The sequence below is a fragment of the Panthera pardus genome, unplaced genomic scaffold, assembly GCF_024362965.1.
Source record: "Panthera pardus isolate Hobbes unplaced genomic scaffold, ASM2436296v1 HiC_scaffold_18, whole genome shotgun sequence".
NCBI lineage: Eukaryota > Metazoa > Chordata > Mammalia > Carnivora > Felidae > Panthera > Panthera pardus.
This window is the reverse complement of record NW_026526743.1, coordinates 17,111,079-17,129,073: the sequence shown is the minus strand read 5'-3', so window position 1 is coordinate 17,129,073 and position 17,995 is coordinate 17,111,079. Positions and strand designations below refer to the sequence as shown.

The 17,995-nt window shown below is 36.8% G+C and overlaps 1 protein-coding gene across 3 annotated transcripts in view; it reads left to right on the top strand.

Annotated features, from left to right (window-relative positions):
- Positions 1-10,908, top strand: part of ZFP14 (ZFP14 zinc finger protein) — a 66,410-nt gene extending 55,502 nt beyond the window's left edge. For 2 of the 3 annotated variants that reach the window (XM_019423073.2, XM_019423076.2), the window contains one exon: positions 5,573-10,908. In XM_019423073.2, coding sequence (XP_019278618.1) covers positions 5,573-6,939 — 1,367 coding nt within the window. In that variant the 3' untranslated portion in view covers positions 6,940-10,908. The remainder of the gene's footprint in view (positions 1-5,572) is intronic. The other variant, XM_019423115.2, reaches the window with a different exon arrangement.
- The last annotated feature ends 7,087 nt before the right edge of the window (positions 10,909-17,995 follow it).

Here is a 17,995-nt window from a genome sequence, read left to right as displayed (position 1 = left end):
AATAAACAAACATTAAAAAAAAAAAAGTTCTGATAGAACAGCAAATGTAACAGCCTTGGGTTGGGAGTTGGAAGTTTTGTGTTTGAGGAAAAGCAAGAAGGCCAGGATGATTAGGATGATTATCCAAAGTTAAGGCACATGACTTTTTTTTTAATTTTTAATTTTATTTATTTATTTATTTATTTTAAATATGAAATTTATTGTCAAATTGGTTTCCATACAACACCCAGGGCTCATCCCAACAGGTGCCCTCCTCAATACCCATCACCCCCCCCACACCCCCCATCAACCCTCAGTTCTCAGTTTTTAAGAGTCTCTTACGTTTTGGCTCCCTCCCTCTCTAACCGTTTTTTTTTTTTTTTTCCTTCCCCTCCCCCATGGTCTTCTGTTAAGTTGCTCAGGATCCACATAAGAGTGAAAACATATGGTATCTGTCTTTCTCCGTATGACTTATTTTACTTAGCCTAACACTCTCCAGTTCCATCCACGCTGCCATATTTCATTCTTTCTCATTGCCACGTAGTATTCCATTGTGTATATAAACCACAATTTCTTTATCCATTCAACAATAGCCAAATTATGGAAACCTACTTTAAAAAGAAAAAAGAATAGTTTCAAAGTCTCTTCATGTCCCCAGTGTTTCCTCACTAAGCTAAATCTGGCTTTCTGATGAAGAAATATATTTTATCATGTTAAGGAAGTAACTATACATTCCTGTTATTTTGAGTGCTTTAAAAATAAGGAATGAGTGCTGAATTATGTGAGATACCTTTCCAGTGTCTGTAGAAACAATTATATGATTTTTTATCCTTAGAATAATTAATATGATAAATTATTTTAGATTTCCTAGTATTGAACTGCCCTTGCATTCCTAAAATAAGCCACAATTAGTTCTGTATTTTCTTTCATGTGCTGTAGGTGTTTTTGAATGAATTTTTGTAAGTGATATTGACATATAGTTTACTAGGTTTTTGTTTCATTTTTAAACTCACTTTAAAATAACTTGGAATGTATTCTTTTTTGTAATGTTCTGGGCCATTTTATAATTGGGCTCTGTGCTTTCTAAAGTTTTTATAATCTTCAGAGTAGTTTTTAGGTCTTTGATTGCTTTATATTTCCTTAGAAAATTATCCTTTAGGGGCACCTGAGTGACTCAGTTGGTTGAGTGTTGAGCTCTTGATTTTGGCTCAGGTCATGATCTCGCAGTTTGTGGGTTTGAGCCCCATGTCACAGGGCAGAGCCTGCTTGATATTCTTTCTCTCCCTCTCTCTGCTCCTCCCCTGTTCATGCTGTCTCTCTCTCTCTCTCTCTCAAATACATAAATAAAAACTTAAAACATTTTTAAAAGAAAATTACCCTTTATTGGCATGGTAGTTCCTTATGATTTTCAAAATATTCTGTTTTGTTAATTATTTGTTAGTGTCAAGAACTGTGAAGCATCTGCAATTTTACCCTACATGCAAGCTAACAAGTTAGCCTGCTGCAGTGTCATGGATGCTGGCAAAAGATACAAGAGTCCTAAACCAAAGATGAGGATTTTATTGCTCAACAATAAAACGGCACAACAAATGGCATGAACATCAACATATTTGCATCATTCCTATTTTGCCCACAAACCCCATGGGAGTGATGTGCATGGGTCTAGAAGGATACTTGAACATGCAGTGAGCTGCATAATAAGAGAAGAACCCTGAAGGTAGAGAACCCAAATCTTTAATAATGGGCAATAAGCATGAGTGACCTTTGCTCTGAGGGAGATACTACCTTTATTATATTGAACAGTTAGCAAACCTGCCTATTGATCCAGAGAGAAATACTATCCCTACCTTCCAAGGTTGTTGGTTATACAAACATTCTTTAAAAGATAGTCCAGAACAAAGGCAGTTAATACTTCTTGCACGATGTGCAAAAATGAGAGACACCCATGGTGAGTTGTTCCTGAATACCTAGTTGCTGTTTTTTACTTTGTTTGAGTGGCTTCATTTTTTTAATTTTTTTTTAGCAAATGGTTAATAGGTTTCACTGACTTTTTTCAAACAACCTAGGTTTTTAATTTGTGTTAATTTCTTTTTTTTTCTGTTATCTAATCAATGAAATTTTGCTTTTATTGTATTTCCTCCTCTGAGTTCCTTCGTATACTTTTTTGTTCTTTTTCTAACTTTTGACTGGGATACTCATATTTCTTTTCTTTATTCTAAGAATTTAAATGCATTGATGAATTCTTCTAAGATCTATAGTATATTTTGTAGATTCTTGGTAATCTAGTATTTTCAATATTATTTTCTAGATAGTCTACAATTTTCTTTACTTGGTAAAGGGTTTTGTTTTTTTTTAACTTGAAGTGTGAAGATGTCTCTTGGTTTTATGATTGTATTATTTCTTATTTTGGTTCACAGTGATCAGACTTTTGTTTGAGCCATTCCAGCAGTTTTATAGATTTGTACTGTAGTCACAGAAAAAAAGTTTCTTATCTCTCCTATCCCACATCTCCCCATATCTTTGCTTACTTCATTCAACATTTAGATTGTCTCATGCAAGTCCCCCATCTGGATCACTATCTTTGGACCTTTATCCAACATAGCCTTTATTTTTTACTCTTTTGCACTCAGGTGATCCCAGGTACCATTCCATATTTGACAGTCATTCTGTTATACTCAATATCTGCCCATGCCTTTTTGTTCAGGAATTCATAAGCCTTTCACTGTTAGTGTGATTAAAAAATATTTGAGGGGCGCCTGGGTGGCTCAGTCGGTTGAGCCCTGACCCCGACTTCAGCTCAGGTCATGATCTCACGGTTTGTGAGTTTGAGTCTCGCATTGTGCTCTGTGCTGACAACTCAGAGCCTGGAGCCTGCTTCAGATTCTGTGTCTCCCTCTCTGTCTGCCCCTCTCCCCACTCATGCTCTGTCTCTCTCTGTCTCAGAAATAAATAAACATTAAAAAAACATTTTTTTTTTAAATATTTGAGATAGTTTTCTAGGAAGTACAAAAATTGCTTTGGGTATGTAGGAATGGGAAGGAGCACCTAGAAGAGGTATGAAGAAACAAAAATTTGAGCAAATGTAGCATTGATAATAGTATAAACTCTAGCAGAGAGAAGTAAATCATTGTACTTTTTTTTTAAGTAAACTCTATTCCCGACATGGGTCTCAAATTCACAACTCTGAGATCAAGAGTCACATGCTCCACCAACTGAGCCAGCCAGGCACCCCTATTGTAGTACATTTTAAAAGATTAGAGGGGCACCTGTGTGGCTTAGTAGGTTAAGTGTCCGACTCTTGATTTCTGCTCAGATCATCATCTTATAGTTCGTGGGTTCGAGCCCTGCATCTGTCAGTGCAGAGCCTGCTTGGGATTCTCTCTGTTTCCCTCTCTCTCTGCCCCTCCCTTGCTCACCTTCTCCCTCTACCAAAATAAATAAATATCAAAAAGATAATAAATAAATAAAAGATTAGAAACAGATACACATATCTGTTAGTGATTATGTAGTTATGGGAATTAAATGAGTAACATTTATTGTGTATTTGGGGTTATTTATTTATATATCTTTTACTTTTTATTTAAATTTTAGTGAACATACAGTGCAATATTGGTTTTGGAAGTAGAATTCAGTGTGATTCATCACTTGCATACTACACCCAGTGCTCATCATAACAAGTACCCTCTTTAATACCTATCACCCATCTAGTCCATCCCCCACCCAGCTCCCTCCGTCACCCCTTAGTTTGTTCTCTGTCGTTAAGAGTCTCTCGTGGTTTGTTTCCCTCTCCTCTTTTTTTCTCCCTTCCCATATGTTCATCTGTTTTGTTTCTTGAATGGGGTTTGTTATGTAATGGTAAATGAACTTAGAGATTACTTATGGTAAATGAACTTAGAGATTACTTCTGCCGCTAAGGAAGCTTAGGGGTAAGAAACTAATGGAATAACAAATGAGAAAATTAATAAATATTCCAAAATTGGGAAGAAGAAGAGCAACGCTTTGCTGGGATAGAGTGTAAAGTGCATAGTTTTAAACAGGATCGGCAGGAATAGCTTTTCTGAAGTGATTGTTGATTGAGACCTGATGATGAAGGGAAGCCAACCATGCAGTTGGGAACAACCTGTGAACGGTCCTATTTAATGGGGACAGTGGTAGTACCTTTTGTGAGCTGAAAAGAGGCTTGTGGCATGAACAGCCAAATGAGAGAGGAGTTTTGATAGCAGAAGTCTTATTATCTCTGCTCAGGTATTTATATTTGATTCTAATTCTAAAGAGAAGTTATTAAAAACATTTAAGTAGAGAGACTCAAATATTGATGAGCACTTGAATCATTTGCTGGAGAATATAAATAAGTACAAAGCAAAACATGCCCAGGACTCAATCCTGCAGATTAGGTTTCATTCCTTTAAAAATACCTCTGAGGGGTGCCTGGGTGGCTCAATCGGTTAGGCATCCAACATCAGCTCAGGTCATGATCTCACAGTTTGTGAATTTGAGCCCTGTGTCAGGCTCTGTGCTGCCAGCTCAGAGCCTGGAGCCTGCTTCAGATTCTGTGTCTCCCTCTTTCTGCCCCTCCCCCACTCAGGCTCTGTCTCTGTCTCTCAAAAATAAATGTTAAAAATATATATATTAAAAAAATACCTCTGTATGTATAGTTTTAAGAAATCTTCAGGTGATTCTTACTCTGATTTAACTTGTGTCCCTAATCACCAGGCTTACCTCCAATCCTGGACTCTGTTCTCTGTGTTTCCTTTGCCATTTTTTTTTTTTTTAATGTAGGAGAATACGGTCTGTTCCATAATATAATTAATAATGCACAATACAAATTAGCTTAATAGTGATATGAAATAGGGAATAACAGTATAATATGAAAGTTAGTTGGTTCACAGGCAATTTTCCTACTTGAATGAAGCCAGAATAGAAGTAGACTTACAGCATTCAGCAGGAAAGGCAAAAGCCTTCAACTTGATGCTTTATTGTTGGATGCCCTTTCACCTCTACATGAAGAATATTAGTAAGTGTCTGCACCAAGGGCTGTCTCCCCAGAGATATATACCATCAATCTTGCATGGCTTCTAGCTGAAGACAGGTTACATTTTATTTTATTCCCACCTTAATGGTAGCCTCACTGGCTCAGGGCTCCCCCCACCCCACCCCCCCCCCCCCCCCCCCCCCCCCCCCCGCCACTGCAATGTCTCAGCACTTGAAATCCAGCATTTCCACTTTATTTTGGGGCATTTTAGTATCCATGAAGTGGCCTTCAGCCATGTTGAGCTGCCTTTTGAGTTATCTCTTAAGATATCAATTATTATATTTGTTAGTGCTCTGCCAATAAAGTTGCATAGGTTTGAGTGGTCTTCTCCAGCCATGTTTTCTTCATAAGCTCTTAATTTTTTGGTGTGTAATTTTGCAGAAGATAAGGGGTTTTTTCAGTACACATATGTGGTATTGTAGCAGAAATGCCTGTTTTAGAGATATCTAATCCATTCACTTGTAATAGGCATTATTTTAGGTGCCTTTTATTTCTCTGTAGAAGCTTGCTTTCTTCTGTCACAAGAAAACAGTGTATGTTTGCCTTCTTGTTTTCTTTCAGATTTGGAGTCCAGATACAGGACCAATACTTTATCTCCAGAAAAGGACATTTATGAAATATATTCATTCCAGTGGGAGATAATGGAAAGAATTAAAAGTTACAGTCTTCAGGACTCCCTTTTTAGAAATGATTGGGAATGCAAAGGCAAGATTGAGGGGCAAAAGGAACCACAAGAGGGATATTTTGGGCAAGTGAAAATTACTTCTGAAAAAATGACCACTTACAAAAAGCATAATTTTCTTGCTGAATATCAGAGAATTCAAAATGGAGAAAAGTTGTATGAATGTAAGGAATGTAGGAAGACCTTTATTCGCCGCTCAACACTTAGTCAACACCTGAGAATTCATACTGGGGAGAAACCTTATAAATGTAAGGAATGCGGGCAGGCATTTAGACAGCGTGCACACCTTATCCGACATCACAAACTTCATACTGGTGAGAAGCCCTATGAATGTAAGGAATGTGGAAAGGCCTTTACAGTGCTCCAAGAACTTACTCAACATCAGAGGCTTCACACTGGTGAAAAACCCTATGAATGTAAGGAGTGTGGAAAAGCCTTCAGAGTGCATCAGCAACTTGCTCGACATCAGAGAATTCACACTGGTGAGAAACCCTATGAATGTAAGGCATGTGGGAAGACCTTTAGGCAGTGTACACATCTTACTCGACATCAGAGACTTCATACTGCTGAGAAGCTCTATGAGTGTAAGGAATGTGGGAAAGCCTTTGTATGTGGTCCAGACCTTAGAGTACATCAGAAAATTCATTTTGGTGAGAAACCTTATGAATGTAAGGAATGTGGAAAGGCTTTTAGAATATGCCAACAACTTACTGTCCATCAGAGTATTCATACTGGTGAGAAACCCTATGAATGTAAGGAATGTGGAAAGACTTTTAGACTAAGGCAGCAACTTGTTCGCCATCAGAGAATCCATACTCGTGAGAAACCCTATGAATGTATGGAATGCTGGAAGACCTTTAGTAGTTACTCACAACTTATTTCACATCAGAGCATTCATATTGGTGAGAGACCGTATGAATGTGAAGAGTGTGGGAAGGCCTTTAGATTGCTCTCACAACTTACCCAACATCAGAGTATTCATACTGGTGAGAAACCCTATGAATGTAAGGAATGTAGAAAACCTTTTAGACTGCTCTCACAACTTACTCAGCATCAGAGTATTCATACGGGTGAGAAACCTTATGAATGTAAGGAATGTGGTAAGGCTTTTAGACTTTATTCATTCCTTACTCAACACCAGAGAATTCATACTGGGGAGAAACCCTACAAATGTAAGGAATGTAAGAAGGCCTTTAGACAGCATTCACACCTTACTCAACATCAGAAAATTCATAATGGAGTTTAAAACAAGAAGGCCTTCAATTGTACATTATGTAACAATATCAGAAAATTCATTTTTGAGAAATTTGTTTCATGCTTCAACTAAGTGTAAGAAATTTTATATTATTGGGAAAAAATGTTGCTTTAAAAGCCTTCCATCACCTTTCAGATGTTTATCTTTGGCAAATTCATTTGAGGGAATAATACAATGAATGTAGGAAAAACTTTAGCCTTATCTGTCATTATCCCATTTCACCACTTTATTACCAGTGTGTTATTGGACAAGGTACTTAAACTTCTGTGCCTCATTTTGCTCACTTGTAAAATGGTGATAATAGTACCTATGTATATTAGTTATTTATTGCTGTATAATAAATTACCACAAACCTAGTAGCTTAAAATAATACTTATTATCTCATAATTTCTATAGGTCAGGTGTCTGGACATAACTTAGTTGGGGCTTCTCCTTTAGGGTCTCACAAAGCTAAACTAAAGGTTTCAGCCAGGGTTGGGTCTCATCTGAAGGTCTAACAGGGGAAGGGATCCACTTTCAGCCTCACATGGTTGTCAGCTATTGCACTGAGGTCCACAGTTTCTAGTTGGCTGTTGGTTGAAGGCTGACCTTAGTTCCATGCTACATGGGCTTCTTCAAATGGCTGCTTATTAAGTGTGCAAGTCAAGAATGTGGTAGAGCCTGCTAGCATCACAGAAGCTATAATCGTATGTGATCTAATCACCAAAATAACACCTTTGCTGTCCTCTACTGATTAGAACCAAGTTACTGGGCTACCCCACATTCAAGGGTAGAGATTGTAGAGGATTACACAAGAGTATGAATACCACAATGTAGGAACCATTTCAGAGTCAGCCTGCCAACACTGTGTGACAGGATTGTCTTGAGGATTAATTAGTTAATGCTTGGAAAAATAGCAGCCACATAGCATGTTTTCTGTAAATATTATCTACAGTCGTTATCATTAGTATTAGTGAATTCATATGAAAAAAATATACTATAGAAGTAGTAAATGTAGAAATGCCTCATGTCACTGCTCAGCACTTAATTAAATTTAAGATAATTTATTCCAGATAAAATCTAGGACGTTATATGGAAAGTGAGAAGTTCTTCATCATTTGAGCATTTGAGCTGCGTCAGTAATTTCATGCTTAAAAGAAACCTTATGAATTTCATGAAGGTGAGGTTAAGATTACAACTGTTGAAGGATCAGAAAAAATACGGAATTAGTTTCCCATAATAAATTCCAAAAAGTAAATGTTTTGCAATCCCTGTTGTTTGACCACTGTTAAAGATGAATTTGAAATTATTAAAAAGATGGCAGGAAACTCACCAGTTGGAAGTTTAATATTGTGTGTGCATGTGTGTGTGTAAAACTCTTGTATAAAAGAAAAAACATTTCCTTTGTAGTCAGTTTTCTGTTTGATCAAATTGCCCCATCTTCAACCAGTGGGAGTTGGGTCTTTTGACATGATCCCCCTAGTAGTTTGATAGTTTACTTGGTCACAGCTACACAGTTTAGTCAGCAATGGAAGATGCTTGGGTACCAACTCATCCTGAAAATTGATAAGGAGAAAAATGAGCACTTCTTTTGCTTTTTCCATGTGGACCAAGTTTCAGGGCCACCAAAAGCTCATCAAATTAAAAGGGTTTGTTTGTTTTTTTAAATAATCATTACAAATAAACAGAATGATAGGATTAGAAAAATCACTATTTTCTAGTTCCCTAGTAGAATAATGGGTCCAGAAAATGATCTTCAGTCGATATTAACACTATTGAGTGAAATATTTTATAGTGAGAACTTTACAATGGATTTATCAAGCTGACTACCTCTGAGCCCTTTGATCAATTTTAACCTCTATAAAAGTGGGACTATCAGACAATATCCACCTCCTGATAAAATGCAATAGGAAGTACACACCGCCACCTACAAAGCCTTACTGCCAAAACAACTGAAGAAGGCAAACCTTTAAATCAAATTCTTTAAAACAAGAATTTGGGGAATAGCTGAACAAAGTAAATGGCACCAGAAGGAAGCAGCCAAGCAGACCCAGAACTGTAAAATTCTACAAAATAAATGATCTGATTTCTTCAACTTAATGAGTGATATGAAAAAGAAAAGGTAAGGGCAACTGTTAATTGATTAAAAGAGACCTAAGAGACCTATCAACTAAATTCAGTACATGGGCATTACTTGGACCTAGTTTACACAAAATGTAAAAAGACATTTTGGAGACACTGGGGAAAATGTGGACACGCACTGAGTATTAGATGATATTTAGAAATACGCATTTTGTTAGGGATAATGTTATTGTGGTTATTAAAAAATAAAAGGTTCTAAGTGTTAGAGATACATACTTCTATATTTATGAAATGGTAAGATACTGCATTTGCATTAGAAGACTCCAGCAAAAGAAAAAGAATTGGCACAGAGAGTTGGGAAGTAGAGTAGTAAAATGTTAATTACTGAAGGGTAGTGGTTTTTTTTTTGGGGGGGGGGGGTCATTGTTCTAATATTTTCTATTTTCTACTTCTTTAATGTGTTTGAAAGCTTCCATAATAAAATGTTTAAAATCAAAACCAAAATTTATAGACTTACAAATGATTGTTGATGAGATGTGTGTATCTAAACTTGTCAGATGTCACCAGAATTCTGTTCGGTGAGAAATTCATCCCCTTTAATGCATTAAGGAAATTTCGTTTGTGGGGCCAATCTTCATCATCTTCACCATATCTACGCCTGTCAGATAAATAAGTGTGTTAAGGGAATGAGTGAGTATTTATGTCAAGAAACCAGAAACAAAAAAATAAAACCTACACAAGAGAAGCAGAGCACAACTAAAAATAGAAATTAAGGATTAGACAGTAGTAGATTTTAACCAATGTTAATAATGACTAGGTTCTGGAGGATCTAATTAAGAAAAAGAAAATGAAAGATAATACATTTAGAATATTGACAGAGGTGGCGTAGCTACAGATTATCAAGGAAAATTTGTTTTAATCATAAGGTAATACTGTATATATGTGCTATATGTATTCTAGTACATAAATACAAAAGGGTTACTTATTTTTTGCTGTAGGATTCTGTTAAGACAGTTGACTCGAATAGACCAACAAGCAAATGTGTGTATATGAACACCCTGTTTAAGAAAAAACTCTGGTAGTTGTATAGGTAAAAGCTTTAAAGAATAGATAATCTTTCACAAAATTCTACCAATTAATTCCGCACAGTTAATCCTGATACAAATCTAGATGAAGATCGCTCCTAAAAAGCAAAATCTAGACCAACTTCGTTTATGAAGATTCTACCCATCTTAATTCTAAATAAGGTATATTTAGAATTTATTACAAAATCTGTCTTGACTAATCCATGTGTTGCCTTTCCCAAGTATCTGATATCTCCAGGGGACCAATGTTTAACAGAGTGTAGGGTCTTAATCCAACATTCTCCATAAGCTTGTTTTGGGGAATAGTAGTCCTTGGTATTTGGGGGAAAAACGATTTCTCGGGAAAATGTGTAAATTCAGCAAGGCATTAAAAAATCTACCTTTGGGGAAATCCAAATACACATTATCAGTTTGTCAAAAGATATAGTAAAGAGATGATTATTTAACACAGGGTATCTCAAACTTAATTCATTGTAGAATTCTCATTCCCAGTATCTCTTACCATCTTTAGAATGTGAACCACTTTGGTAGATGCTTCCATTACCACAATGAATGTCTTCAAGGACATCATTTCAGACATTATGGTGAGTGATTGTGTCGGGAGGAGGTAAGGAAGGACACTTTTCTTTGCAGCTCACATCATATTCTGAAAAGCTTCCTGCTTGAATTGAGGGTTAGTGCTTTTCTGTAGAATGTAGAAGATTATAGCTTGGTCCTTGATATGTATATATTAAACATGATTAAATAGTCTGTTAAATAGTGATTAGGACATAAACCATTTTCAGTTGTAATAAAAATGCTATATTGAATATCATTTTGTGTATTTTCTGATTTCTTTAATGGGTGTAGGAATCTAAGGTGCGTATCTAGAAGTGAAATTGTTCACTGTCAGCCATACATACATATTATTCTCCAATACTGCACTAATTTTGAATCCCTCTGATCATTGAAATGGGCATCCATATTTTCTTCTGTTACTGGTTTCAACATTTAATTCTCTGATTACAAATGAGTTGGGCACCTGGGTGGCTCAGATGGTTAAGCGTCCAACGTTGGCTCAGGTCATGACCTCATGGTCCATGAGTTCAAACCCTGTGCTGGCCTCTGCTGACAGGTCAGAGCCTGGAGCTTGCTTTGGATTTTGTGTCTCCCTCTCTCTGTCCCTCCCGGCTTGTGCTCTGTCTCTCTTGCTCTCAAAAGTAAACACAAAAAAATTTTTAAGTGAGTTGAGCATCTTTTTCATATATGTTTATTGGCCAATCGTTTTTCTTACAGTGCTTTTTTTATTCATGCATTTTTTCTATTTCTTTGGGATTATCTCATTGATTTTTCATGATTTGTAAGATATTCCAAGTACTACACATTTACAAATATTGGAATTGTTTTCTATCAAGGTGTCTTGTGTTATAACTATGTTATGGCATTCATTATTTTGCTAACATTTTAAATTTAGATATAGTTTTATTTTCAACCTTACCAGATAATCTTACTCTTTTTATTTATATTTAGTCTTATGTTTTCTGCCATGTGGTCATGGTATTTGCAAATAGAAATAAGTCCTCTCAATATTTATATTTATTTTATTTACATTTCTCATAGCAGTAGCTGGTATTTTCAGAATAAAGTTGAGTATTAGTGGGGGATATATTCTCTCATTTTTTCAATTTAATGGAAATCATGTATCTATTTAAACATTTAGTGTAATGCTTCTTGATATAAATAGTCTTTGTTATACATAACTAATTTCACTCAGTCCCTCTTTTACTTAATCCCTGCCATTGCCAGAAGCCATTAAATATCCATTGGTGTGAACATGTGTTTCTTCTTTAATTTTCTGATGTGATGAATTATACAAATTTCCTGACAAATTCAGGGCTTCCTATGACCACTCTTAGGTTCAGTAATTCAGTAGAACAACTCACAGAACTCAGGAAAACAGTGCACTTACGATTTTTGTTACAGTGAAAAGGTACAAATTAGAATCAGCTAATGTGATGTGCAGGAAGAGACGTGCAGGGAAAATTGTGGGAGGGATCCAAATGTGGAGCTTCCAGTCATCCTCTCTCTGTGGAGTCAGAGATGGCATTACCTCTTCCTGGTTATGACATAATTCCCACAGGAAAGCTTGCCTGAGCCTTTGGTTGCCAGAGTTTTTCCTGGGGCTCAATCACATTCTTCCCATGAGGCTGATCTTTAGTCTCCAGCTCCTTCTGAAGGTTTGAGCTCATACCTTTAGTCTCCAGTTCCTTCAGAGGTCACAACTGATGTAATGTGTCCCAAAGCCCCATCGTAACTCACACTGCTAGACTATCTGGTGGCCAAAGCTCCCAAGCAAACAAAGAAACTCCTCTCAGGCAGGACATTCCAGGATCCCAGTGATCATCTACAAGTCTGAAAATGTGCTGTTGCTTGCAAGTAAAGTCCTATACAGTCCATGCTCAAAAGCTTTTTTGTTGAGTGGGTATTTGATGTCATCACATTGGCCTGGCACCAAGAATATGGGCTTGATAAGAGCAGAGCTGTAAGTCAAAATGAATTTTATGTTTTGCCTGTATTCTGTTTTACCAATATGTAAGAAAGATAATGTCTAAAGCAGTTCAAAAGTATTATTGGAAAAGGAAACAAGTGAAAATATCCTATTACACCAAAGGATAGAAACAAACATGTCATTATTATACTGTTATGGGAAGTTTTTTGTTTGTTTCATATGGCTGTGCCCAGCTTGTCTCTCTCAACAGTTGAGCATTTTATTATCCAGTGCCCACTTCAGATTTAAGCCATCGTCTTGGGTTTTGGGGCACACACAATACACAAAATTTAAGCCAGACTTATTTGCTAAGCTACAAACTATATATCCCAGAGTATTTTGGTGGTTATCTTCTTACTCTATGTTTCATCTGAAGTAGGAGGAGCAGGAGATTTTGATAAAGACATTTGAAAAGAAATGAAAACCAACTATCTGGAAGCACTTATTCAATATTCAGATTTCTTTTTTTTTTTCTTTTTTCTTTTTTTTTTTTTTTTTTTGAAGAAGGAAGCTCTTGGCACAGGCAGTGGTATTTTTTTTTTTAGTGTTTATTTTTGAGAGAGTACAGCGGGGGAGGGGCAGAGAGAGGTAAACAGAGGATCCAAAGTGGGCTCTGCGCTGACAGCAGAGAGCCTGATGCAGGGCTTGAACTCATGAACTATGAGTCGAACTCATGAGCTGAACTCATGACCTGAGCCAAAGTTGGATGCTCAATCTACTTGAGCCACCCTGGTGCCTCCCATATTCAGGGTTGTTTTTTTTTTTTTTTAAATTGATTCTCATCAGTTCCCTAAGTTCTTGTGTCTCTATTGAAGCAAGTCTTAAGGTCAAATCTCAACTACAGGAAAGATGTCCCTCCTCTCTGAAAATCTTCTCTTTTAGATCATATTTTTTAAGACAATAGGTTCTTCTACCTTTCCATTATTCAGGTGTATAGTCTTAAGACTTCTACCTCTTCAGTATCCCAAATGTTACTATTTCTCTGCAGTAACCAATACATTCAGAACCAATACATTCTCTGGTCCCTATTTGGTTTTTTGAGGTAAATACTGACCTGCAACAAAAACCTTCAGTCTTAATGGTATTTCAAAAAGAAGATACAAGAGTGGCCAATATGCACACAAAAGGATGCTCAACATCATTAGTTATCACGGAAATGCCAGTTAAAACCACAATGAGGGGTACCTGGCTCAGGCGGTAGAGCATCCAACTCTTGATCTCAGTGTCATGAGTTCAAGCCGCATATTGGGCATGGAGCTTACTTAAAAAACAAAACCAAAAACCCACAATGAGAGACTGCAACTCAAGCAATAGAATAGGTAAAATTAAAAAGATTGACAGTACAGGCTGAGGGTGGGGGAGGGGGAAAAATTGACAATACAAAGTGTTGGTGAGAATATGGAGCAACTAGAACTCTCCAATACTGTTTATGGGAATGTAAAATGAAATGACCTCTGCTGAGGACAGGTTAGCAATTCCTTTTTTTTTTTTTTTTTTTTGAATGTTTATTTTTGAGAGAGAGAGAGACAGAGCATGAGCAGGGCAGGGGCAGAGAGAGAGGGAGACATAGAATCAGAAGCAGGCTCCAGGCTCAGAGCTGTCAGCACAGAGCCTGATGTGGGGCTTGAACTCACAAACCATGAGAGCATGACTTGAGCTGAAGTCTGATGCTTAACCAACTGAGCCACCCAGGTGCCTCAGCAATTTCTAATAGAGTAAAATACAAACTTAACAACTAACTGAGGAATTCCACTCCTGCTAATATACCCAAAAGAAATAAAACCATATGCCAAAAGCACTCTAAGTGAAAAAGCAATACACAAATGGAGAAATACTGTATGACTCCTTTTTTTTTGAAATTCCAGAAAATGCAAGCTAATCTACAGTGACAGAAAGCAGATCAGTGGTTGTCTGGAACAAGGTATGGTGGGAGAGGTTAACTACAGGGCAACGAAGAACTTTCTCAAGCAATGGTAATGTTCTGCATCTTAATTGTCATGGTAGTTACATGGGTATCACCTTTCAAAACTTTGCTGTATACTTAAAATGAGTGTAATTCATTGTATATAACTTAATAAAGTCGATAAAATGACATCAAGCTGTACACTTAAGATTTATGCTCTTTATGCACTTAAGAAAGAGAAAAGCTGCTGCTGACATGTGGGAGGTAGCCTGGTACTATTAACTACATCTTGGTGTTTTCCTGTTGATCATAAGTGATTTCACATAACATCGACATTAGATATGCAGTTCTGTGACCCTGATGGACCAAGACAAAAACAAAATTACTCTGTAATCGTATCTAAACACAGACAAAACATGAACATTATTCAAACCACAGAATGCTAAATATATTCCTAGATATCATGAATGACTGCCACTTCTTTTTTAAATTATTTTTTTTTATTTAAATTTAAGTTAGTTAACATACAGTGTAGTATTGGTTTCAGAAGTAGAACCAGTGATTCATCACTTCCATATAATACCCAGTGCTCATCCCCAAGGTGCCTTCCTTAATGTCCATCACCCATTTAGCCCATCCCTCCCATCCACCTCCCCTCCAGCAACCTTCAGTTTGTTCCATGTATTTAAGAGTCTTTTATGGTTTGCCTCCCTCTCTGTTTTTATTGTTCCTTCCCATCCCCTATGTTTATCTGTTGTGTTTCTTAAATTCCACATATGAGTGAAATCATATAATATTTGTCTTTCTCTAATTTATTTTGCTTAGCATAATATAATACACTCTAGTTCCATCCACATTGTTGCAAGTGGCAAGATTTCATTCTTTTTGATTGCTGAGTAATATTCCATTGTATACATATACCACATCTTCTTTATCCATTCATCAGTCAATGGCTCCTTCCATAATCTGGCTATTGTTGATAGCACTGCTGTAAACATTGGGGGGCATGTGCCCCTTCGAATCAGCATTTGTGTATCCTTTGGATAAATACCTAGTAGTGCAATTGCTGGGTCATAGGGTAGTTCTATTTTTAACTTTTTGAGGAACCTGCATACTATTTTCCAGAGTGGCTGCACCAGTTTGCTTTCCCAGCAAGAGTATAAGAGGGTTCCCCTTTCTCCGCATCCGCACCTGCATCTATTGTTGCCTGAGTTGTTAATTTTAGCCATTCTGACAGGTATGTGAGGTGGTATCTCATTGTGGTTTTGATTTGTATTTCTCTAATGATGAGTGCTGTTGAGCATCTTTTCATGTATCTATTAGCCATCTGGATGGTTTTGAAAAAGTGTCTATGTCTTCTGCCCATTTCTTCACTGGATTTTTTGCTTTTTGGGTGTTGAGTTTGAAAACTTTATAGAGTTTGGATACTAACCCTTTATCTGATATGAAATGACTGCCATTTCTTTACCAATTACCATTTTAATCTTCCTTTAGTCTTCTCTCCTTATAGATAAGATTTATTAAGATGCAGTTATGGAATTAACCTGATTCCTGACAATATCGAATCCAGAACAAAGCCCCATTTCCTTAAACCTTCTCTAAATTAATAAACACAAACTCAATATTGTGTGTTCCTGTTTGCTTCAATGAGCAGTAAACCCAGCTTGTTTGAATATAAGGAATGTTCCTGGTGGTAATTGGCTGGAGGACACTGACACATTTTAACTATATAAAACCTCAACAAAAATGTTAGCATGAAGATATCCAGGGTATTTTTAGAGTTCAAGTTTTTAACTGAGTGACCACAAGCTAACTTGGATTCAACACTAATGTAGTTGTACATTTATTCACTTAATCAAAGCCTTAAGATCACCCATGACAATGTTTTTTAGTTCAATCAAAAACAGAGAACTACAGGGCGCCTGGGTGGCTCAGTCAGTTGGGGGTCGACTTCAGCTCAGGTCACGATCTCACCGTCCGTGAGTTTGAGCCCCGCATCGGGCTCTGGGCTGATGGCTCAGAGCCTGGAGCCTGCTTCCAATTCTGTGTCTCCCTCTCTCTCTGCCCCTCCCCTGTTCATGCTCTGTCTCTCTCTGTCTCAAAAATAAACGTTAAAAAAACAAAACAAAAACAGAGAACTAATTACTTTCCATTTTTGCTGTAAGCCATTAACAGATTGTTTCAGGCTTAATAATCAGTCCTTTATTCTTTTGAAGAAAATCACCATTTCCCTTAATATAACATTTCTGCATTCCTGAATTCTGGAAGAACTCTAAAGATACCCCTGGCACTCAAAAGCCACCAGGCTCTATAATAGTGAAATTGTGGTTTACAAATGAAAGCAAGACCGATTGTACTAAATAGGGAGGTAAATTAGCACAAGTGATTTTTTTTTCTTTTGCATTCACAGAAGGGATGAATATTGAAAGAGTTATCTCAGGGAATCTCCCCAGTTCAATGAAGCATGTATTACACAGATGTCAACTGTACTTCAATTAAGAAAGAATATATTACACATTTATAATAGCCAAAAACTGGAAACAAAACAGGTAAATGGATAAATAACTGGGAGGTGAAAATCATAATTATAGTATACACTTAGTTTTTTATGTTGTCACTTAAAATTTTAAGGTTGCCTGTGATGTCAATTATTTCTCTTATAGTTTCATTAAAGATTTTTTAAAACGTTTTCTTTATTTAAGTAATCTTTATACCCAATGTGGGGCTTGAACTCATGACCCCAGGATCAAGAGTTGCATGCTTTTCTGACTGAGCCAGTCACCCCTTAAGATTGTATTTTCAAATAATCTCTACACATAAAGTGGGATTCAAATTTACAACCTTGAGGTCAAGAGTCACATGCTCTACTAACTGAGCCAGGGAAGTGCCCGTGTTAGGATTTCGCTTTGGTTTGATTTATCCATTAGCTTACCACTTCTATTGGAGTAGGGCATTATCTTGAATTTTTCCTGGATCTTTCCCATATAACTGAATGAAAGATGAAGAGTGGGAGTTGGCGGTAGAGTAGGGAATAAACTGCAATGTAATCAGATTAGTACATCTCTTTGGAAAGGGCTGAACTGCCCTGTAATTAAAACAGTAAGAAGTTCTGGGCCATTGCATTTGTATGAGAGTAGTTGATGGGCAGAGAAAGCCCTTTCACCTTAGTACATGTGTATTAATAATTTGTTAAGAACCAATATAAAATGGCCCAATTTACCTTTATACTAAGAAACATTAATTTTTTTCTCTTACCTAACAGTTCTTTTTCTATTCCTCCATTCCCAGCCACAGAATAATGTCTTTTATTTTTTTTAATGTTTATTTATTTATTTTTGAGAGAGCACGAGCAGGAGAGGGATAGATAGAGAGGGGGGACAGAAGATCTGAAGTGGGCTCTGCACTGACAGCAGTGAGCCCAATGTGGGGCTCGAACTGTGAGATCATGACCTGAGCCGAAGTCTAAGTCTC